This window comes from Cebus imitator, unplaced genomic scaffold (genome assembly GCF_001604975.1).
Source record: "Cebus imitator isolate Cc_AM_T3 unplaced genomic scaffold, Cebus_imitator-1.0 Scaffold95, whole genome shotgun sequence".
Classification (NCBI taxonomy): domain Eukaryota; kingdom Metazoa; phylum Chordata; class Mammalia; order Primates; family Cebidae; genus Cebus; species Cebus imitator.
The window spans coordinates 3865834-3891293 of NW_016107410.1; the positions used below are offsets into that span (position 1 = coordinate 3865834).

Sequence of the window (25460 nt, forward strand, 5' to 3'; positions counted from 1 at the left end):
ATAGCCAGAGATGGCAAACTCAAGCCAGTATGGAGACGGCTAACGCAACCCTGTCAAGGAGAGATCGTTATGGGTTCAGTATCAAGAGGCCGTGCTTCATCACTTTCTTTCCCCTTCAGCTGTCTAATCTGTGGGCATTTCCCTGTTGTTTAGAAACTCCACAGGAAGAAAGTCAGAGAATGAAAGAAGGCAGGAAAAAAGGGCTTCATTAACTGACTGTGTTCCTAGCAGTATATATTTACAGATGGCAGAGAGGAACCTCACTCTCACTCTGAGTATGAAAAAGACCAAAGTACTGCTTATTTGCCTTCCAAGGTTCTCTTTGCTCAGGGATCTGTTTGTGACAAGGTGACCCAAAAGCCCCCAAACACCTTAGTTTACATTAATAATCCATTGGGAGCCTTTTCTCCTTCTTTATAGAAACAACAAGGAAATCATATTTTCAGTTTCATATCACCTCTTATGACAGTATGTTCCATATTTCCCCCATGTGTTAATGCAAAATTGTATTTCCTTTGGGTTTTTCTAAATTTACACATTTTAAACTTGCAGGGGTGCCCTTGAAACCTGTTGGACTGCGAATAAATCATCATTTCTGTCAGCCTATGAAATTCTAAACAAAAGAATCAAATAATTAGAACAAAGTTTTTATTTACAGATAAAGGAAAAGAGGCTCCAGAGAGGGTTAATAATCTATTCAAAGTCACACAGAATTTCCGTTGTCGAATAGGCACTCCTGATTCCTATCCGTTGCCATAATTCAATTTTTCAGAGTGTCTTGTCCTGTTATAGCTCTCCTTTCCGGACCTTCAAAAAAACTAGCCTGACTTTCTTAGTGTCTACCAGTTAGATTTGAAGGCAATGTTCCAAGCATCCACAAACTATATTTTAAGAGTAGTAAACATTTTCTCTGTGTGTGTGTGTGTGTAATTTTCTGCTCTCCTTCCATTCTGTTCCCTACCCCTTCTGTGGCCCTTCTCCACCTCCTTCCTCTAATTATTGTATTTAAGAAAGCAAACAAAAGCTACTGCCCATTTCTACCTGTCAGCTCCTTGCTAGAACCTTTCCAGGGCTTTATGTGCTTAACAGCAAATGCTAAACATGGTCTCTTGGGACTTATAAGAGGAACTGGGATGATGAACAAGGCCCCTGGCTCTTTCAGCTCTCCTGGGCTGGATGACCCATGAGAGACAGATGACTCATGAGGGGGCAATTGTGAACTTGAAGGGGATGGATGAAGAAGCAGCAAAAAAACGGAAAGTGGGGGAGTGCTTTAGAGTGACATATGTGTCAGTTCTAATTATCTGTACAAATAGATTTCAATGCAAAGTGGTGAGTAATTTTAAAAAATCTATTTGCCTATGCAAATGAAGGACATAATTTATTTTGGCAGCAGATTCCCCTTGCTAATTATATTTTTCATAGGATAAAATTTAAATTAATTTTCATTCTTGATCCCATAGGAGCTGGATGTTGGTGGAAAGTTGTGGGAGCTTTCCTGGGAGTAAGGGGAGGAATTTGCCAGGTCAAGTATTTGCCAAAAATAAGCACAAGTGGGAAAGCCTCCATGTGGGAAAGCACTGCAAAGAATGGGGGTGGACAAAAAAACAAGAAGTCTGGCAAGCATTTGGCTCAGAAAAGACTAATGGTTAGAAATTTAGAAATGTCTCAGTAATTTCTGCTGCCCGAGGAACAGAAACAAGTTCATGTCAGTTACGTCCCATTTGATAAAAAGTAGAAGCTTACTCACAAGTAGCAACTACGGGCTGTTTTTGGTTTAAGTTAGTTGCCAGTGCTTTGGTTGTCTTCTAATGATTCATCCCTAACTCTTGTTCATCTTGTGGGGCTCTGCAGTTCTAGTCGGGAACTACTCCAACTCCAGTCTATAACAGGCAACAATTAAATATCACTGCACCCCTATTTTATTAACCCCTCTTCCTGGAAGGCCAGGAACAAATGTGCTTACAAGAGATACAGGAGGAAAAGGGGAGAAAATAATTCACCATTGATATACTTTCATCATTAAGCCCAATTTTTAGAACATCCTTCATTTGGAGTTCCATACATATTCCTTCTCTGAATCATCCTAACATTAACGGCTTCCCAGGAAACCAACATTTTGATGTCAAAGCTCATTCGAACAGGAAAAGAACATAGTGAATCTAAGTGAGACAGGAAATAATCCTGGGAGAGAAAACTCCTGGAAGGCATAACCTTTGGAAAAATTAGTCATTTAGAAACTTTGCAGGCGGAGGGCAAAATATGCATGCTTCTTATTAGCATCAAAATACCATTTAGAACAGAGCTGTTCAATTAAGGATGTTAAAATTATAACATTTCGTGGAACTTAATAAGATGATAACAATTTGTGTAATTATTGTACTATTTTTTGCCGTTTTATCACCACAGTACCATTCTAATGGGATAGTATTTGATGCTTTTTTATTAGCAGACATGATCTTTTTTTTAGACTATGTGACACTGGGTGAGGAGAATACCCATAATTTAAATTAAAATACCCATTCTAAAATGGTCATATTAAAATGGTTCATGATGAAGGTATATGATATCATTAATTTTGTTAACGATTTTTATTTTTGTCCAGTAATAGTTAAATAGGAGCCTAGAGATGTCTTTCTTTGAAATCTTTCATTTCAGAAAATTATCTAAATTCACAGGAAGGAAGAACTTACAACATGGAGTAAGCATAGTGTACCTCTTTCTGACTTATTCACTTAATACCAAGCAATCTTTCTGAGATACCTGTTCCCTATTTTATAATGATTTTATATAATTTAAATAAAAGTACCAAGTAACATGGCCCTTGTCTAAATTACACAAAATTAGAGCTCAGTGGCCTATAAATGATGGCAGAAATGGGGATATAAGCCTCTAAGACTCTGAAATGAGAAATTCAGCAAAACATTAATGGGACTTTTAAACATATTTTAGAATGTTTCTAGCAATACGAAAAATGAATACGCAGTTACTAGTGAGCTAAGTGGAGGCTCGCTACACATGTGGATTTGTTATATGTATGAAAATAATCTTTCTACTATCACTATATATTTGAATACTACAAATGCCTTAGGACTCTCATAACTATATATCATCTTAGTTTGCAAAGAACAAGAGATGGTGGTATAGCATGTCATCAGGTTTTTCAACAGTGGTTTTATTCAGATAAAAGCGTAACGTAATGCATTGCATATAGACATTATATTCACACAAAAAAAAACTACTATGAAAAAAATTCTTTGCAACACACTTTAAAATAAGCAGACAGCAAATTTACCTTGAGCCCTAGTAGGGGGAAATTCCCTTCAACTCTGAATTTTAAAAGGTTCATGGGTATTCACATCGACGTGCTGTGGTGTTACAATACATTTCGTTTTGCATTTAATCTCCTTCCTACATAGGCCAGTAACATATAATAGAGTTTTCACTCCTATTTTTGTACTAGTCCCAAAGGAGTCTATAGCAATGTCCTTTCTGAAATTAGTAATTTTAGCCCAATCCATGCTGATGATTATAGAGATGAAACAAAAAGCATTGCATTTTAGATTTTAAAAAATGACTAGTTGGTCAACTATCCAGGTTAATAACATTTCTCTGCATGGAAAAGCTTCTCAGCATGACTAATTTGTCTTGGAGCTAACTAGAAAAATTACCATAACTCTATTGATTATGTATATGTGGGGTCGTTAGGGAATTTTTGTACTTCACAGAAAATAATAAGAGTGTTTCTTACAGATATTCTGGAAAGACCAAAGGACCCTGTGAAAGACTGCAGATGAGAGAGGAAAAGCATGGCAAATAACTTTAGCATTAGGAAGTAATAAGAAAATAAAAATGAAATTGTGGAAGCCAAATGCAGAGTCTTTTTGTTTTTTTAGTACTTCTGTGCAGTGAAGATATACCCTAAGCTGTCAGGACCATATTAAATGGGGCATAGTTAAATTGAGTGCCTCTGATAAGGGGCTCTGCCAGGCTATCAAAGTTTTCCATCAGCTGGATTGAATTTCCAGCATATTGCACATTTTCACACATTCATTCTCTCCTCTTCCTTTCAGTGACACTACAAGGGCAGCCTTAGATACACTTATAATTTGTGGTTTTATAATGCAGGAGACATCTATGTTTTCAAAGTAGGGATGATATCATGGAAGCCAAGAGAAGAAATGGTGTGGGGGAAAGACAAAAAGAAAGTTTGCACTGAACATAATCTGCATATAATTTTGGAGAGTTTATTAAAAAAAGACCTTACGGCTCTGTAAAGTCAAGAGCTATTTGAATAAAAAAAATTAATCATCTATTTCTCTCAAATTAAAGCATAGAAAACTTGAAGGAACTCTAAACCTCAATAAGCAATTATAGCTAATAATTAATAACTAATAATGTCAACTGTGGTCACTTTAAAATCTCTTCTCTCGAATGACTCCAGAAAATAATGCATCATTACCTCATATTTAAAGTTTTCCCTCAGAAAATGGTAGCATGTACTATATTTTTATAATCTCTTTATGAGAGTACAAAAAGATATGGATATAGTAATTCCATAAAGAGATTTTTTTGTGTGTTTAGCTGCTCTGAAAAGGAACAATGTTTACCAAAAGGAACAATGAATACTATCAAATCATTTATACAAGTACGTAAAGAATGTAAGGAGAATAAGTGTAATTTAAGGTAATTTTAAAACAAAAATATTAACTGAAACTAGTACACCCCAGGAAAATATAAAAATACTCCTTCATTTATTTTTTAATTTTTAAAAAGAAGTCTATTCCCTGAGTTCTGAACCTCACAATAGGCTAAATGATAGGAAGCCAAGTTCCAAAAAAGATTTCTTAGCCTTAACAGCCTCTGTCTAAGTTGCATGAATTGGTACATACAACTTCCATAAAACACGAACAATGCTTAAATCAAATCATCAAAACAGGCAATACTCTCTTAAATTGTCTAGCACTTTTATTTTTAAAATCACATTCATTCCTTTTTGGTTGCCAGTGATATTAGAAATAATCATCAAAACAAACTTCCAGCCCAATGGTATAATTTGAAGATGATGCTGGTAGCATCATTTGTCTGGACTCATTGCGATTATCCTCATCGTCCTGAAAACAGCTGGGAAAAGTGGCATTTCCTGAGAGCCAGGCCCACTCAAGGTCCAGCTGCTAGCTCTCTGCTGCAGTTGTCACCAGGATTTCTCTCTCTTTTTAGAAAACCTTTTTCACTGACCTTTTCTTTCCCCCCACTGCAATCTCTTACCCACACATTTTCATTAGCAAACGGTAGAAAGAGCTCAGCCAGAACATCTCAGATTGCAGCACTTGATACCAGGATGGTAGAGCACTTACCAGGGAATCTTCTGATACTTCCATATCGGCTTTGATTTTCATGTTTTTCTTGTGATTTCCTTGAGTGTTGATAGAGCTGCCGGTGAGACAGGAACCCTGAGAACTGCCCTTTAACACATTCCTGCAGGAAGCATTACTTGATCCACTTTCTGTCTGTGGAGCTGCTTTCTTATCAACTCTGCAGGTAGAAAGTGATTCCTCTGATAAGTTACCTTGTTCTTCTTCAATCACTCTCCTTTTCCCAATCTTTTAATATTTAAAGTAACCTCCTTGTAGCTCTTTGTCTTCAAACCTTTGAAGGATAAGTGTTTCTCACGGGCCTTAATCAAATCTTCAAATATTCTAGTAGTGTGTCAATTTAGATTTGACAATATAATAATGTATTTTTTATTTTTATAATTACTTGTGGAGAGGGGCAAAATAAAAACCACTGAAGAGTGATTACTAAATACATTTTTAGCTTAAGAGGGTAAGAAGTATAATTATTTCTGGAATGTTTTCAAGTATATGTTTGCTAGGTATAATCAATGAAAACCACATGCTTTAAAACGTATGTGTAATTTTCTTCCATTTCATGCCATCTGGGTACATTCACAGTTCCTAGTGTAGGCTGAATTCCTATCAACCCTAATAAAACTTACCATTCTTTAATTTCAAAGACCATTGGTTTGGTTAACAAAGTAACATGGACTAAATTATCATTTTATTGCTAACTTTTATTTCATTGTTTAAATTCTGGCTAATGTATAAAAGACTGCTACTATTCATTTCTGCTTGTATGAAAAACACGCTCGACTGGCATTTAATGCACAGGAAGCAAACACTCCCTTTAAGGTGGTGGAGGGACCCCTCTACATTGCTACCTGCTTTTCCAGTTAGTTACCTGTTCAAGAGTTCCGTCATGAAGGTGTCTTTTGTTGAACATGTAACAGGGCTGTGTCTCTTCCTTGGTTCAAACTCCAGTTGGCTGTAAATGTCTTGTGGTGTTTTCCGATTACTTTTGCTTTGTAAACCGCTGACTGGATTATCTGCTGACTTGGAGTCCTTGATAAGCTCATTTTCTATCTCACACTGTAGTTCAGGCTTCTTTTTCTCTTTTTTTCTTTCTGATTTTAGTTGCTTGTTTCCAAACCCCAAGACTTTTGCATCTTTCTTTTCCACTTTGGTTTTGGAGACATCCATTTTCCTGCTACTGAGAGCTGGAAGTCTACTCTTCCGAAAACCAAACCAGCTGGCAAAAGAAGGCCCAGGCTTCTGCTTCGCTTCCACAAAGGTGGGCTTTATTTGTACTTGGCCCTTTTCCACATTTTCCTGAATGCACAACATGACCTTTTCTTCGATTGTGGGTGAGAGGGGGGCTTCTGAATTCACAGCATCAGTCACGGTTGCAGAGGCATCTGGATGCCTTCCAGAAGTTTCTAGCTTGGATATACTGCTTGTTTCAAAAGTACTTGGATGCTGAGTCCTCCCTGGGCTCTGCAGGGCTTCAGGGAAGCCTGCTGGGGTGGGTGGGCATCTGTGGCAATCACCGTCTGGTTTCCCAAGTACAGCCACACTGGGGCACTCTCCTTGGGCGTAGGCCTGCTGATCTTCCTTTCCAAGTGGGGTGAGGAGTCCTTCGGCCTTTGGAAGGACCCTCAAAGGCAACTTACTTGGGCTCCCATGCTGACTGGTAGAGCTGCCGGAGCTCCCCAAGGAACCCTGCCTGGAGGAGGGGTGCCCCAAGGGCCTCCCAGCACTGGGGAGGCTCTCCGACATGGGAGCAGAAGGGACCTTGTTGGGAGAGCTTTCTGTGGAAGAGTTTTGCCGGGTAAGAGAATTGCCTCTCTCAGCAGTATTGGTAATGATCTGAGTTCGGACTTTGCCTGACCCTTCCATGGGGGGCGTGGAAGGCTTGTCTCCTGAGTGTGTGCTGAAGCTCTGGCTACGGGCCTTGGCACCATTCATGCCTAGAGCTGGTTTTAGGTGTGGTTTGCTAGAGGAAAGGGATCTTTTCATGGATCTATTATCTACCCCGTCCCTTCCATCACTCCCAGGGATGCTACTTTCCAATGACTCTTGTAGTGCTGTTTCCAGGGGAAGCCCCTCAGCTAAACTGTCCTGTGCCTGTGAGTCCGGCATGGTCACATTTCTTTCGCCTGCTGTGGTCTCCACGCTTGCTGGATTCTTGGAGTTCCCTGGCTTAGACTTGTTCACAGCCACAGAACTTTTGGAGGCCTCATTTAAACTGTCCTTTTCGTGTTTCCCTGGCACGGTGGAACTTTTCCTGAGCAGCTGGGGAGACTTGATGAGAACTTTGAGACCCACTGGAAGGCGAGTTTTCAGTCCTTTCTCATGAGTACTTTGACAACCATGAGAGCTGTTATGGCTTTTGGAGGGTGATGATGACGATGAGGGACTGCTGACCTGAGATGATGGTGACTCATTTACCCCTAAGAAGGAAGGCTTGGGGGATGTAGAGGCTCTATCATTCAACTGTCCTTTTCTCACTGGAGATATACTTTTGGAGGATGTTATTTCCAGTGGCTCATGGGTTGAAGGAGAATTCCTGGGAGTCTGTAATCCTGCATCCATCTGTGGGGTCCCAAGTGTTTGACGAGGAGAGGTTTTGGGGACACCTCTCTTTGGAGAGACTTTTGGAGGCCCCAGGGCCATTACGGTGAAGGAGCTGGAGGGGGCATGAGCAGGGCATCTGGTTTGAATTACGGCTTCTGGGGAGGGCATAGGGTGAGTGAAGACAGGCTTTTTGAAAGCCACAGAAGGTTTCTTCCTCTGCACTTCTGTTGTGGCCTGATTAGACGAAATAACTGGAGCAGAGGTTCCTTTCAGCAGAGGGGATTTGAATGGGGTCCTTGCTATTTCACTGGGGAGCTTGGTTTCAGACTTTGTGGATGAAGGTGCTGGTGAATAGTCATAGCTGGGTCTGGCCAGCAGGGAGACGGACCTGCCTGGAGGGGGCGGAGGAGAAGGGGATTTCGCCCCTGCCTTGAGCCCAGAGCCACAGTGCTCGTCCCTCGTCGGGGGCTCTCCACTGTCATTAGACTCAATGTCAGGCCTTGACCGTGACCCTGGAGTCTGACTCTTGGGGCACTGGACCCAGTCCCTCCTGCTGGGCATTCTGGAGCTGTGCGGAAGTTGGGTGGGATGTTTTGGAATGTGTGGATCTGGTCGTAATTCAAAGAGGGGCCCTGGGGTCTCAGTCTTCATGAACCGTGTGAGCTTCCCAGGTGCTAAGGCTGGTGGTTTTTCAAGAGTCACCAGGCCAGATGAGGGGAGTAGTGCGGTGGCCTCGGGCTCCATTAATTTTGATTTCTGAAGTGAAGACTTGCCCCTGGCAGGTATTTTTGTCAGATTTTGCTTTTGATAGATGCCCACGGGGGCCGAAGACCTGGAGTGACTCTGGCATGATACAGTGTGTGTTGGTTTGACCAGCTTTTGCTGCTGAGAACTTTGTGTCACTGTCCTGGAGCTGAAAGATTCAGTGGACACCCTGGAAACATTGTCTACATGATCTTTTGGAATGTTTTTCTCAGTGTCTTCTTCAGACCTTTTTAAGAAAGTATAGTCTCTTGCAGCAGCTCCTGGCTGTAAACAAGCAATTCCCTGAGGTAAAAGTTCAGTATGTTCTGCCTTGGGTCCAGTAGGAGCTGAATTGATGGAAATTTCCTTTCTGGTAACAGTGACAACTCCAGTCTGGTGAGAGCTAAATTCAATGGGCTCACCATCTTCCGCATCAAATATCACAGTAATACATTCTTCTGAGGAAGTCCTTTTTACAACTCTTTGCTGCTTAATGAAACTAAACGTCTTTGGCCTAGTCTCTGAAGGGATGGGCACTTGTTTTTCCTCCTCATCAGGAGACTCAAATAGAGATTTTCCAAACCCCACAAGGACATCCAGGTTCTCCATGGACTTATCGGTGTCAGCAGCCAATGACACATCTGAAGGACTTTTCTCATCGCTGCTCTCTATGTGCAGCTCATCGAGCATTTCATTATCTTCAGTGTCTGAAAGCTGGATGTGGAGAGCCAGGCGGCCGTGGCCTTGGCCTTGTGGTTCCCTCTGTACCTGAGGCACCTGCACACTTGGGCACAGCTTCCTCTCCGAAGGACAGCTGCTGGCACAACTTGTCAGCTTTTCAGGCCTTTCCCTGGGATAAACTGAGGGTGTGCCTTCCAGAAAGTGTTTTCTATTCATCTCCCAGCCAAACAGACTATCAGAAACACTGTGGGTTAATTTACTGCCATGTGGCCTGTAGCTCTGGTTTGGAACCGCTTGGAGCAACGCTAAGGTGGAGGAGTCATCGTCTGCATCATCGTGGGAATCTAGATCATAAACAAATGTCTTGTGGGGCTCCTTGCAGGGGCTCCCCGGGTCAGCTGCTTTGCAGGGGGGATACCCCTTGAGGCTGCTACTTTTAATTCCTGGAGAATATATTCCTTCATTCGAGTTCATGCAGTCTTTATAACCCCATTTGGTTATCAATGATGGGGGTTCAAGTAACACTTTTCGCTTCTGTAGCTTTCTTAGCCCTTCCAAAATGTGGCTTTCCTTGATACGAGTTGGAGGTAGTTCATTTGTAGGACTAGCAAAGCCACTTGGGAGCGAAGAATCAATACTTAGCCTTTTATCCCAGTTTTGTGATGATTGCTAGGAAAGAAAAGTAGACATCAGAAATGATTGAACCACGTAGATCACAAATATATAAAAGGAAAAGTCCATCATGGGACTTAATTTGTACTAGTGGTTGATAAGTATTCACATATAAATGCCTACATTAATTAGCTAATTAATTTATTCACAAACTGTGCAGCAAACATTGATTTTGCCAGGTCCTGTGCTAAGCAGCAGACTGATCTAAAGAAATAGAAGGTAAAGACCCTGTCTTCATGGAGCAGAGATCCCAGCAGGGGAGAGAAAACTGGCCATAACTAACTGTATGTCGAGGGAGAAAACAAGAAGTGCAAATGTTGTAGTTACTCTGGAGATTCAGAGGAGGGAGGCCACAGACAGGTCCATTTGGAGGATTCATATAGGAAAGGTATATATATATTTTCTTTTAAACTTACCTGGCTCTTGAAAGACAGACAGGTTTGCCTTAGGTTAAAGTGGGGGAAATGATTTCCAGGTGGGAGAAATGGGATGGACAAAGACCTAAGTCAGAAGGGACATTCAAGGTACATTGAAGTAATGACTAAAAGATGATATGGCCTTATTGTCGAGTGTCTACAAGAGGTACAGAGGGTAAAGCTGGAAAGGTAAATTAGTCCATATCTTCATACTCACATTTGATAGTTCTGTGACTTCATGACTTTATTGGTAGGCAATGGATATCTATGAAAATTTTAAGTTACCACACACACACACACACACACACACAGACACACACATAGGCACACAGACACACAGACACACAGACAGACACACACACACACACAGACACACAGATACACACAGAGACACACACACAGACACACACACAGACACACACACACAGACACACACACACAGACACACACACACAGACACACACACACAGACACATACACACAGACACACACACACACACAGACACACAGACAAACACATAGACACACACACACACAGACACAGACACACAGCAGCTGGGCATTTGCTGTTAGAATCTTATAATAATTATTCACCTACCAAATTTAGAAGGGTCAATTTCCTGCCAGTCACCCTTCCCAAATGCCAGCCTCAGCTTTGGAAAAGTATATGGGAAATGGCATAGAGAAAAGACTGTGCTCTACATATTCATATTTTTTTCATAGTATTGCTAATAAGAAATGGAATGGCAAAAAAAAAAAAAAAGGGTGCTGACATTTACTGAGCTCCTGTTGTATACCAGCCGTTTAGAGTGCTTTCATTCCATCTTCATAACAGGCACTCCATCTTCAGAGACTCATTGATGGGTCTGTTGGAGATCACACAGAAAGCGCTGGAGCAAAGGTTTGAACTCTGGTTTCTGAGACTCCTTCTACAACACTGTCAATTTCGACTCAGTTCAAAAGTGGCTGTGAGAGGACATGACTGCCTGGGCAGTCTTGCTCTGGAGACTGCACTCCTAATCGATGCTATACTACTAAATCAAGCTCAGCCCCTTTTCTTGCCTCTACCTTAGTCAGTGTCATAATAGAGATCACAGGTTACCCACACTATTTCTTAAACGGTACTTACAGAGTATAGGGGGCTGACCTAGTGACTTCTTAAGAAGGCTATATGATTAATGGTAAAGAGCTTCAAGAGAAGGATCTGGGTTTCAGAAGTGCACTCTATACCAGTTTTGGCTACATCAGTCTCCTCCTTTCCCCACACGCTTACGTGCAGAGGTTGAAAAAAAATGTCAGAAACTTCCATTTGAATCTGGGCTTTTTAGTACACTGTAAACATTTGCTTACATTGGAGACATTTTCATGAAAATTACTCTCGTTATCAACAATGCACACATGTATTTGTTCTTAAATCAAATTATAAATTTTCTTTAGAAAATTCTCCACTCTCAGAAATTGCTGGCAGTAGATGCTGTTTGGTGATGCTGCCCCAGTTGCTCTTCCCTGTACTCCTTTAGAAATCAGAAGAAATCCCATTAATGAATCTGGGTATTACAGGTCCACCAGAAAGCAGCTGCCATAGTGTGAGTTTCTAAGAATTTCCATGATTCTGATAGTCATATTGACAATAAATAAGAGAAGCCAGGCCAAAGTTCCCCACAAGAGCTTGAAAAAGGTAGATCTGTCTGACCCTCAAGAAGACATGCTCAGCCTCCTTTCTGCCTTTCTGGAGCTTGTCCTGTGCTGCACTGTGACTTGCCCCAGAGTCAGCAGCTGCAAACCTCCCAGGGCCCAGGCTCTCTGCCCAATGAGATTAGTTACATTTCTCCTTCAGTCCTACATAGGAAGTTATAGCATTTAATAACTGGAGAAAAGTCTGGACCAGTCTTGATGCTTGGGGGTGGGAGAGGCATGAAGGCCCTGTGGGAGTGATGGTGGGGAAGGGCTGGCATTTCTCACATGCAGATCTCTCCTTTGCTGCAGAAGGTGGAAGAGAGTTGCTCTCAGGAAGCAGTGTGGTTGGCTAAAAGACGCTACTGCTGAGGTGCAGGCCTGTGTTTAATGCTCATAGTCCTATTTCTTACCTGGACAAGAGTCTTATAATTTCTTTTTTCTAAAGGGTATTCTTAGTTTTAATGGGAGCAAATTGATCTCAATAACTAAAGCAAACTTTCCATGTTTGAGGCTGATTCAACAAGGCCAGTATAACAGAACAATTAAGAGTATGGGTTCTGGAACCTACTGCCAGGCTCTGCCATGTACTGCCTGTGGGATCTTGGGCCAGTCACTTAACTTCTTAGCACCTCAGTGTCCTCTTCTGTGAAATGGGGAGAATAGGAGAGCCTGTTTAATAGGCGATTGGGAGCATTACATGATCTAATGTTCCTGAAGTCTTTAAAAGGCTGTGCTGCGTATGGTAATTTCTCATCAATTAGAGCTGAATTCCTCAGTAGGGCAGGTTAGTGCATTTCATGCAGGCTTCCTTTCTGTTTCTACACAAGTATTTAAAAAAACATACTTGTGAGCTCAAAAAGTGCAATCAATCACATATTGTTACATGAGTTAATATTCAAATTCATATGCTACAAGTTAATTATGTAAGTTAATACTATGCGAGTACCAGCACAAGGTAAGGAACTGCAGGAGTTTCTTCAGTAACACACATTTCAAATGTCTTCATGAATCTGGGTCTGGGTTGCGAGGTCCCTGAGAAACAAGACTGTTCACTGTGAGATGTGATAGGTACTCCATGACTATGCCAGATTCTTATTAAGGATCCAGAGAAGAGCCACCTGAGTGTCCATGAAGCGCCTTAAGAACCTGCTTTCTGCTCACTCAGGGGAGAGATTGCCTTAGGACATTAAAAACTAGTGTAATTGGAAGAATTCCAGCCAAAAAATGAAAGAAAGTGAAAAGGCTTTGAGAGGGAGAGAGACAAAGAGGTGTGAGAGTGAAAACAGCAGAGGGAGGGGCCCTGGGAGCCAGTGATATTCACAACGCGAGGAAACATCCCTGACCATCTTTACAGTCTGTTCAGAACTAGGCCCTGAGTGCTCATTATTCAGAGCGCCTAACAGCTCCTTAGAGGGAGCAATTTTGATAATGCGGCACGCTCTGTACTTTGCATTGGAAGCCTGAGTCCAAGGGAATAAGCCCTAAATGCAAACTTGAAATCTTCTTCTGAGTTCTTGTTCAGAGGACGACAAAGCTATTCCCTCATCAATATCTCCTGGGAGTTCTGGATTTTTCTTGGTTTCTACACTGCTAAAACCATGAACTAAATTTATACAAATGGTAGAAAAATGACCTCCAAATATTCTGATCTAAGGTTTCTATTCTTGTGTGCTCTTTCCTTTTCTCCAACATTAGGGAATGGATAAAACAGCTATTTCACATATTTCCCTTACATCAGTGTACAGAGAAGTCCACTCAAAGCATGAAGGAATCTCCAGCTGTGTAAGCCCACTGTGCAGATGGGATCAATCTACTAGTAATTGTTAAAAATCCTGGTGGGCCGGGTGCGGTGGCTCACGCCTGTAATCCCAGCACTTTGGGAGCTGAGGCGGGAGGATCACGAGGTCAGGAGCTTGAGACCAGTCTGGCCAATATAGTGAAACCCTGTCTCTACTAAAAATACAAAATATTAGCCAGGTGTCGTGGTATGGGCCTGTAATCCCAGCTAGTCAGGAGGCTGAAGCAGGAAAATCATGTCAACCTGGGAGGCAGAGGTTGTAGTGAGCCAAGATCGTGCCATTGCACTCCAGCCCAGGAGACAGTGTGAGGCTTTGTCTCATAAATAAATAAATAAAATCCTGATAAAGGAACTCTTGGTATTTATATAAGTAGAAATATGCCTACCTACACTGAAGTTGTGGTCTTAGTCATCTCATCACACTGCCCTCCAATTTATATTCAAATAGTGTTTTATGAGGCTATGGCATGGATGAAAGGAAGTCATTGTAATATATGAGCAGGTACTCAGCAAATGGTGGTTTCCTTTTTTTTTTTCTCTGATATGGAGTCTCGCTGTGTCACCAGGCTGGATTGCAGTGGTGCAATCTCGGCTCACTCCGCCTCCCGGATTCAAGTGATCCTCTTGCCTCAGCCTCCCTAGTAGCTGGGATTACAGGTGCGTACCACCACACCCAGCTAATTTTTGTTTTTTCAGTACAGACGGGGTTTCACCATGTTGGCCAGGATGGTCTTGATCTCTTGACCTCGTGATCTGCCTACCTTGGCCTCTCAAAGTGCTGGGATTACAGGCGTGAGTCACTGCACCCTGCTGTTTTCCTTCTTACCTTCCCAACCGCCCTCCACCTCCATGACCAAATCCTATAAGAAGAGGATCCTTTTCTAGTTCAGCTTGATGCCCTTGTACCTTGAAAGGAGGCCTCACCCTTTTCCTGAGGTTCTTCCCATCGTGCCACGTGTAGGAGGAGCCACTGGAGTACTCGCTGCAGGTGCTTGAAAGAGACAGTTCGCTGCTGCTGCTGTAGCTGTTTCGTGGACAGAGGTGACCAGGGATGACAGCCCCCAAGCCAGGGCATTTCAAGGCCGATTTTGTATTCAGTTGGTGTTCCTGAAAAAGCAGGACAGCTCTGAGCAAGGGCTCAGGTCAGAGGAGAGTAAATATCAACAGAGCCTTATGTGAGGTAAGTGGGAATACAGATGCTCTTCACCTTATGTCAGGGGTACATTCAATAAACCCATGGTAGTTGGAAAGTCAGCTGAAAATGTACTCAATACACATATTCCACAGAACATCACAGCTCAGCCCAGCCTACACTCACATTAGCCTACACTTGGGCAAAATCCTCTAACACAAAGCCTATTTTATAATAAACTGTTGAATATGTCATGTAATTAATTGAATACTGTGCTGAAAGTGAACATCAGAATGGTTGTATGCGTGCTCATAGCACAGTGTGTACTGAATGTGTATTCTGCCTTCCTCATAAAGTTGAAAAATCCTGTCAAACCACCCTCAGCTGGGGATTGTCCATGTAGTATGGCATGATAGTTAGAAGCAGACTTTGGAGTCAGACAAATCATAGGCTCAAATCTTGGCTCTGTCTCTTACTAACTGTATGGCTATGGGGAAACTATTTACTCTCCTACAGCCACATTTTTATTTTCAAAGAAAATCATGATACTATTGCTTATCTTATAGGGTTATTGCAAGGACTAAATGAGGATCTAGTTGTGAAGCACATCACAGTGTCTGGTCTACAGTAGGTACTCAATTATTACAAGCTGCCATCATTATTAGACAAAAGTACCACAATGATGGTCTTATTTTATCTAGCCATACTGGTGAGAATATCAGATCAGTATCAAATCCTGACTCTAATGCTACAAAAGGACAAATACAGAGTCACATCTGACTACAGGGTTCAAGAGCATGCAAACTGGCTGTGAGTCTAATGGTCTGGATCCTGGGCTACCCACTGCCACTAAGCATGCACTGAGCAAGGAAGACTCTGACTTCCATGGACTTTCATGTTCCCTTTTTAGAGGGTGCAGCTCTCTGAGATTTCTGCTACAGTTTCTCCCGGCTCTGATGGCACCATTCTAAGTCAACAACCAGATGCCCATTGCCTATCTGCACTACCTCACAGAAAGCCATGACACCAAACTCAGGTATCATGAGCCTAAGCTATAGATATAACAGGGCTTTTCATATCCTGTCCTTGTTACCACTTGGCTGTCCACATGGTAATAACCCTCACATCAAGTAGATCTGGGTTCTGGCTCTGGGTTCTGAAGATTCAGACTATTAGAATTCCACTGCTTCTGCATAAGGCAAGGGTGACAAAGTTGTAAACATCCCAGCACATCTTGACAGCCACATTACAGGCCCCTCATGTAACATATGAAGCTCCACAAACTGGACAGGCTAAATTAATTTACATCCCAAACACTGAGAACAGAATCTCTCTATTACCGTCCAATTCCAGTCTCCTATTTATATAAAGCTTTGTCTCAGAAACTCTTTGATGGGAAGCCATCTGTCTTTCTGTCACTTGCAGAGTGGCAAAGCCTCTTACTTATACAATTTATTGACACTTTATGGGTGCCTTTCAGTACCTGAGTACTTATCACTGTTTTCCAAATGCAATTCCAAGTGACGGTGACTAAAAGCCAGCTTGGGGAAGGAAGGTAATGATGATCCTACAGTACTTGTAATAAATATTAACCCCTTACATCAGTATATAGGGCATGTTTAATTTACTCGCTAATCAATATCTATAGTGCTTAATAACATGAGATTTTCAGTATTAGGCATCTGCCTTACTATCAATACTTCATTTTTGCTGCATAACAGTCTCTTTAAGTGATCTAAAAATGCCAAGAAATTTTACTACCCTATTTCTTCCCCCTTAAATTTCACTCTAAATATCAGTGAAAGGAGAAACTTGTCTTAAAATCAGGCTTTCAGCAATATCTATTGATTTATGACCTCGTTTATTGCCGGATGTAACTTAGTTAAGGAGAGTTCATATTTGTATCTTCACAGATGCTGAAAACCCATGGGTCTGTCGCAGAGCAGCGACTGCCATTTAAGCCTCAGCCCTTGTCAGCACCTGGAATGCGCTCCAAACAAACTTTCAGAAATATCTCAGCAGGCTCCACTTCTACTGCATGCTTTCTGTTTTCTCCATTCTGTCCTCTCACATTTTGTTGTTTAAGTAAGCAGCGTGGTAGTTGTTATTTAGAGCTGCCTCTGCTCTGAGAGACGTGTCTACTCTCCAGAGAGAGAGAGAGAGAGAGAGAGAGAGAGAGAGAGAGAGAGAGAGAGACTGTCTGTGGTCCCATGAGGCTGTCCAGATCTAAACTCCAATGGCCTTTCTGCACTCTGCCTGGCTTTGGTTATACTTTACATTCTACCTTCTCGCAAGGTATTCAGGAAGGCTTGCATGTGATTCTCTTTGCCCTTCCTGCCTGTTCTTCCCACTACATCTATTAAAATTATAGCTATATTTACAACTAAATTCCCAGGCCTCTTTTAATGTAATAAGCACCCTTGCCCACTGACGTCCACAGGTATACCTCCTGTATAGATGCTGGGGTAAGATGACAGGAAACTAGGACTCAGAAGATGGGCTGCAGTGAGAAGGAATTCCTGCTTCTCCCTTGGCCTGAACTTGAGATGCCCTGATGTGATAGCGGATACTTGAGGTAGGTAGAGAAGGCCTGTCACTGTCACATGGGAGCAGGCAGGGGCAAGGGTGGTTAAGCAGAGAGGTGTCCTCTAAGACAGCTTTTCACTCTTTAATGTGAACTGAATCACCAAGGGATCTTGTTAAAATGCAGATTCTGATTCAGTAATTCTGAGGTAGGACCTGAGATGTATGTAGTATTTTTAACAAGTTCCCAGGTGTTTCAATGCTGCTATTCTGTGACCCATGCTTTGCACAACAAGCCTCTAGGAGAAGCTATTAAAGCAGTCTGTCTCTTGTGTGGGTTCCCTAGCAGCACACTGTGGTATCTTGCAGTCTGACATGGGCTGTGCTGAGCCGGACAAAGGGAATGGCTGAGCCTGCCCACAGGCACGTGAGTTAGGGAGAGTGTGGTCCTGTACCGGTGGTTACAGAGTAATTCCCTGCAAAGAAGAGGAGGCAGCCACTCTTTTCTACTGGGAAATACTCCCACCTTCCTCCACCTTGGAAAATCAATGTTTGAACTTGTAAGGGATGCTGAATCACTGACATCCTGGCTGCAGACTGAGCTCTTTTTTCCTACAGTTTCCTTCATCAGTATGTGATTATCACATAGGATTATCTATGCCAGTGAATAACTGTTCTGTCATTGAGTACTTGAACTCCAAGGCCATTTATGAGGTTTAAATTCTGGCTTTCACTTGCTAGCTCTTTGAACTTGGGAACATTATTGAACTCCTCTGTGACTCAGTTTCTTTCTTTGTAAATGAAGATAATGAAAGCACCTACTATGTGGTATAATTGTGAAGACTGAGCAGTCCTTGACAAATGCTAATGCTTAGGGACTTTTAGATGGGTGTTGTTGCTATTACTGAAAATGTTATGCATCCATATGCGGGGCATGGTGGCCCACATCTGTAATCCCAGAACTTTGGGAGGCCGAGGTGGGCTGATCACCTGAGGTCAGGAGTTTGAAACCAATCTGGCCAACATAGTGAAACCCCGTCTCTACCAAAAATACAAAAAAAATTAGCCAGGCATGGTGGTATGGGCCTGTGATCCCAGCTACTTGAGAGGCTGAGGCAGGGGAATTGCTTGAACCAGGGAGGTGGAGGTTGTAGTGAACTGAGATTGCGCCAGTGTACTCTAGCCTGGGTGACAGAGTGAGACTCCATCTCAAATAAAAAAAAATACACACACACACACACACACACACACACACACACACGTGTCTTGGCTCTTCAACTAAACCATCAGTTAGTTCATGGTCTCCCTGTGGGACCCTGTTTTACACTTCCTGATGCCCTATCATTCTCTGATACCTGTGCATAAGTGGTAACTGCATTAGGCAATAGCCAAAAGTGGATGCACTTTGTTACCAGGGATCACTGATGTGAGCTTCTGACTTCTGGGGACATGTTAGTAGAGCCCTTTCTCAGGGATCATTTCCACCTTTGCTGTGGTTTGTTGTGGGTGTGGCATAGTACTACATATTAAGAGAACAGAAGAGGGCCAAAGGAACAGAGATCTTATGCGTGTTCCAATATTGTTAGCAGGAACTGTGTACAAACATTTCCTGTGTTATCTCATTTAATCCTCACACAACTCTCTAAAATAGAAAAGAAATATCATTACCCTCTTTTTCTAAATGGGAAGGCTGAGGCACTGAGGTTTTAATACCTTGCCCAAAGTCACCCCATCAATGTAACATTCTGATGCCCATCCCAAGTTGGAACCATTATGCCATAATGGCAAGTCAGGCCCCTGACAATGAGCAGAGCTCCCAGAGATACACAGAACCCCATGAATCCCAGTGAGTTCTCATTGGTAATAATGACTTTTTTTTCTGAGATGGAGTCTTGCTCTGTCGCCCACTGGAATGCAGTGACAAAATCTTGGCTCACTGCAACCTCTCCCTCCTGGGTTCAAGCGTTTCTCTTGCCTCAGCCTCCTGAGTAGCTGGGATTTCAGGCACATGACACCATATCTGGCTAATTTTTGTATTTTTTTTAGTAGAGATGGGATTTCACCATGTTGGTTAGGCTGGTCTCAAACTCCTGACCTCATGGTCTGCCTGCCTCAGCCTCCCAAAGTGCTGGGATTACAGGCATGAGCCACTGCATCCGGCAATAATGATTATTTTAAAAATTCTTCATCAAAAATGCATATTAGCTTTTATTGCAACATTATCTTAATTATGTTGATTTAATAGGCAAAAATATGGTCTTCGGCACTACCCAAAGTGAATTTTTCTCATTGTTTATTTTAGATTACCACTCTGAATGGTTCATATACTTGAAACATTCTTACTGTGAGAAATGCAGTATAACACACTGGGGTCTGTTGGGGGGAAATGGGGGAGGGACAGGGGGGTGGGGGATGTGGGGAGAGATAGCATGGGGAGAAGTGCCAGATATAGGTGAAGGGGAGGAAGGCAGCAAATCACACTGCCACGTGTGTACCTATGCAACAATCTTGCACGTTCTTCACATGTACCCCAAAACCTAAAATGCAATTTAAAAAACCCTACAATTTTAGTTAAAAAATTGAGATATAGAATGAAGCCAAGAGTTTCATTCTTCTCATTTTTAAATAAAAACTCTGCACTTAAAAAAAACTCTTGACCTTAAGGCCATACTATAGATTGGATGCCATTAAGTCTTTATGAATATTTAAAGTGACAACATTCCACTGAAATTTAATTCAAATATACTTAAGAATATTTACATTTAATGGTCTATCTACACTGACAGAATTATTCAGTAAAATAAAAAAAATAGTTATCCACAAATGTTAATGTCATTGTTTTAAGCCTTACATTTTTCATTATATATCTGTGGTTTTTCAAGTTACTCTTTTTGTGTCAATGAGAGTTAAAAAGCTATGCTGGTTAAAGTTTTGTCAAATAAGCACAAAGCTAACCCCAGCTAGAGAAAAAAAGTGCAGAGCCCATGAATTTTTAAAAATTCATACATAATATATCATAAAAGTAGGATGAATAATATGGGATGTGGGTTTTAATAAAAAGCTCCTTGACCATTTCTCAGAGACTCTGAGATGTAATCAATATCCAAAAAAGTATCTTGGGGACAGAGCCAAGATTTATGATATTTTTGCCAAGAATGACACTTTCTGCTTACTATATCAGCTGGGGGACATGATATTGAATTTCAGAGAACACAAGAAAGGGAGGTATTTTTATCTGCCTGACAATGGTTCAAGGATGCACTTTATGGTTTGCTTGTGACATCATATTTGATGGAAGGAAAATAACAATCAAAACAAGTGTTCTGAAGGCAACTGGGAGACTCACGTGCAGCTCAGCATCAGTTCGTGACTGTGTCAGACTTCGGCTTCTTTCCACCTCTGAAAGCAAATCTCCAGATGAAAGATCCAAGAGGCGTGAGTGAAGTTTCTGGGTAAAACCAAGCGGAAACATGGAATAGGGATAATTTAATTGTTTGTTTCAAAATCCTGCCTTAGACAGTTAAATCTCAAAAGAGTTAACATTTCCAGATTAAATAATACATGTCCTGATTTTAAAAAGTTTATTCTAGTTTATCAGTGTTCCATACATGTATATGTATGTGTATATGCAAATTATATTTTGTATACAATAATCATGCTTTTACAGTCTGTCAGTCTGCCTTGGAAAATATGTAGCAGAAAAATATCAGTAGTAGTTAAAATAAGTAGTAGAAAAACTATGAATATCCTGATATATTTATTGGCTAGTATGAAAATTAACATTTGATATTCACATTACGGAAACCAATTGCCAAGTTCACCTTATTATGTTGAGCAGTGGTTAAAATGCGAGCAGATAATTATAAAAGTGACCTTATTTCTAAACAGCATTGATCTTGTGAAATCTTCCCTTGGACACATTTTAACTCAAAGTCATTAATGTCATCTGTTAGGAACAATTAATGTGAATAGAAAATAATTGCATTGGGGATCTGGGGACTCCGAGGAATTTGTACATTAATATTCACGTGCTATTCAATTATATACTGAATTCTTTATTTCAGTTTTGTTTGGGAGGCATGCTAAGCCAGAGACATTTCACTATATTAATCTTTATACTAATTACCAAGGCTTTTCTGTGGACATTAAATTTGATCTGTTTAATTGCAAGTACAATAAAACTCGTGATTTATGCCTAATGTTTCTGCTAGGCTGATGACATTTTGAAAATGGCACTTATAGCCTGGTTTGTCTTGGTTACAATTTTTGTAGCTTCAGATGCTAAAAAAAAATCTAATTGAGTAAGTAAATAATGCAGCTAAGCATGCCTCTCTCACTTCTGAAAAGTTTTCCTACTCCTTTTGCTCCCTGGAGAGACCCTGCTGCACACTGATGCTGATCTAAGAAATGCCTTTGCTTCTTTGCTACTAAGTGATACTAGAATCATCTCAGAGTGCAGGGCTGTCCCCACAGGTCACTCTGTCCCAGGATATCTACCATGTAGTCAGCAGGGACTACAAACTCCACTCAAATGAGCCATATTCTCTCTGTTCCCCATTTGACTCTCTTTAGGCTGAACTTCTGTGAGAGCCCTGAGTACTTGGTTAGTTGATGATTCAACAAGCATTTACGCAGCACCTACTGAAGGATGGCTCTGTGGCAGGGCAGTGTTCTAGCCTTCTGCAAGGGGAAAGGTATTTTTTTCTGTTGTGGGTTGACCAGTTCTCCTTCTCAGTGGACCTTCAAATTGTATGTCTGTGGAAGTCCTTTCACAAGAAAGAAAATAATTTCTAAACTGGTTGCCTGTTGCTTTGAAAATCCAAATTTCTGCAGCAGAGCTAAGACCTCCATACATAACCAGAACCATGACATTGTTTCTGGACAGTTTTTATAATCCTAAGTTCCCTCTAGAATCTGACTTTCCTGGGGGCAAAGATAGAATTTATCTCATCTTGTAATCTCCAGGACCTGACAAAATACATCATAGTTAGTAAGTAGCCCATTAATGCTTGTTGTAGTCTATAAACAAAAAGATGTTTTTATATTTTACCCATCCATATATAAGTTTTAAAGATTGAAAGACTGCCAAAAGAATTACAATGTTGTGAGACCTAAGAATACATTTATCAATATGCAAACAGGACAAGAAGTTATGGGAAATGACATTCAACAAAAGAAATGATTTTGAGTGGTATATCACGTGATTTGAGAGACGAGGTCTCAATGGATTAGCTATCTGACTTATGCAGTTCACAAATGCACTTCACTATTGCTTCTCAGATATGTGATGTCACCCTTTTGCCTACTGCATGGATATGTGCATCTGAAAACCTGCCCTCATCAATGCTGTTTCAGTGGCTTTTATCCAAATGGGTCCTTTCCCTCCATTGAAATAGGGAAGGTGAAGGTCTTTGTGGGAGAACCGAGACATCCTGGGGCAAGGGCCAGGAAACCTGAGTTCTAGTCCTGTCGAAGGCACATGTTTTAAAGGATCTCAGGAATGTAACTGAACGTCTTAGTCTCAGATCCCTCATCTACTAAAGAAAGATGGGAAAACTTAAATCAGAGCTACCATTTGACCCATCAGTCCATTACTAAGTGTGTACCCAAAGGAAAATGAATCATTCTACCAAAAAGACACACATTTCCATCGCCATGCTATTTAAAGTGGCAAAGACACGGAGTCAGCCTAGGTGCCAATAAATAGTGGATTGGATAAAGAAATATGGTACATATATACCACAGAATACAGCCATAAAAAATAATGAAATCATGTCCTTTGCAGCAACATAGATGCAGCTAGAGGAAGCCACAATCCTATGTGAATTAATCCAAAAACAGAAAACCGAATACTGCATGTTCTCACTTATAAGTGGAAGCTACACATTGAGCACACATGGACATAAACATGGGAACAGCAGACGCTGCAGACTAGTAGATGGGGAGAAAGAAAGGGAGGAATGGGTTGGAAAACTACTTAGTGGGTCCTATGCTCACCACCTGGGTGATGGAACCTGTATCCAAAGCCCCAGCATCATGCCATATATCCATGTAACAAACCTGCACATGTACCCCCCGAATCTAAAATCAAAGTTGAAGTTAAATAAAATCCCTAACAAAGTCACAACATCCAATGACAGAGTTGTAGGCATTAATAAATATACATTTTCAGAAAAAAGAAAGAGGGAAGCGACTGTTTAATCCACTAGCACAAGTGGAGAGCGGCCCTGTTATAGTAAGAAGGGTCAACAAATAGGATCATATGCTGAAATTCACACAGGTCAGTTTATTGTTATGCCTGACAGCTGGTGGTAGGTAATTTCTTAGATAATAAGGTACAAATGAATCACTCATTGTTACAGTTTTCACACATATAAGGTAAATAAAAATTGATTTAGAAAAAAATACAATTTGCTTACATTTTAAAAAAACAATTTAAAATTTTATTTTATTTAAAATTTTTTAAATAATTAGGGTACATAATAGTTGTTTATATTTATGGGGGTGCACGTGAGGCTTTGAAACAGGTATATAATGTATAATGATCAAATTAGGGTAACTGGATTGCCTATATTCTCAAGCATAATAAAATCTACTTTTGAGTTAAAGCTATAGGCAAGGAAATGGTAGGTAAACATCACACAACTTCACACAACTTCCCTTAGATAATAACTATGAAACACACAACCCCATAGAGACTACATTTCTTATGATAAGAATTTTTATGATAGGCTTGTATTTTTACCATATATACATATATATTATACAAATATATGTGTATAGCATCACTTTTATACTGATACTATTACCTGTGCTTAAATGAAAAACAGGTAGAATGTATACATGAGAAAAACAGGTAGAATGTATACATGTATACATGAGAAGTATTCATTAAGTCACTGTCAAAAAGAGTATAACTGACGTAAGAGGGCCATTGCCTCTTAAGAGGAGCCCCGCAGCTTAGAGTGCAGATTCTCCATCACATAGCCATCTATGGTTCATATTTACTGTTAGTATTCATCTGAATAAAATCTCATCTGAAATACTTTACATTTCTTATCTTTAACCTGCAAATCCAAATGAATCCTGGAGTTAGACATACTTGTTTTAGACATCAAAAGTAGCAGGACTACTCAGCATAGTTTTGAAATAGGCTTTGTATCATCTGTCACCCTGGCTCAGTAACTGAGATTCAACTGGGCTTCAGAGATGGAGACTCCTAATTTCACACATTTTCAAACCAGAAGTAAATGAGAGTCTTTTTACTCAAATGCTTCCTTTGATGAGGTGATGGTCTAACCCTCCCTGTCAGAGCGGCTTCACTGTCTCTCTTATGTGCTCCTCTCCCGTCTGAGTTGATCTTTTGTCCATTTTCCATGGCACAGTCTCCTCTTCCTGCTCCTAGATCTTGTCCAGTATGCAGGACAACACTGAAACCCTCCCTGTAAAGTCATTTATCCTCACTAACCCACAGTGGATTCCCTGCCTTGAGGGACTGGACTGCCTCTCATTTTGTTCCTTTATCCAAAGTGCACTCTTACTGAACTGTTCTCTGTGTAGTTTCTATCTTCCTAACAGGATGATCAGCTCCATGAAAATGCAGGCCAATCCCTTCATTTCTACATTGTCCCAGTGGCAGGGACTAGCCGGGTGTCACGAAACCTCGGGAACCTTGGCCCTATTCTTTCTGGGCACATGGCTGGTTGGCTGCATATCCCAGCCTTTACAGTCAGGTGTGCCCACATGACATGGTGAGTTCTAGCTCATGGAGCCTGAGCAAAAGTGACATCTGCCCTGTCTTGCCTGGCCCAGGAATACCTCCTTCATATAGTCTTCCAAGCTCTTTCTCCTTCCACTGGCTTAATGCAGCCAACTCAGCACAGCAACGTTGGAAGCCACCTGTC

At 41.2% G+C, this 25460-nt stretch overlaps 1 protein-coding gene across 1 annotated transcript in view; it reads right to left on the reverse strand.

Annotated features, from left to right (window-relative positions):
* NCKAP5 (NCK associated protein 5) overlaps nucleotides 1-25460 on the reverse strand; it is a 977727-nt gene that overhangs the window by 106984 nt on the left and 845283 nt on the right. The window contains exons 12-15 of the mRNA XM_037741167.1: nucleotides 20903-21004; nucleotides 14826-15008; nucleotides 6241-10007; nucleotides 5358-5535 (exon numbers count right to left, since the gene is read on the reverse strand). Coding sequence (XP_037597095.1) covers nucleotides 5358-5535; nucleotides 6241-10007; nucleotides 14826-15008; nucleotides 20903-21004 — 4230 coding nt within the window. The remainder of the gene's footprint in view (nucleotides 1-5357; nucleotides 5536-6240; nucleotides 10008-14825; nucleotides 15009-20902; nucleotides 21005-25460) is intronic.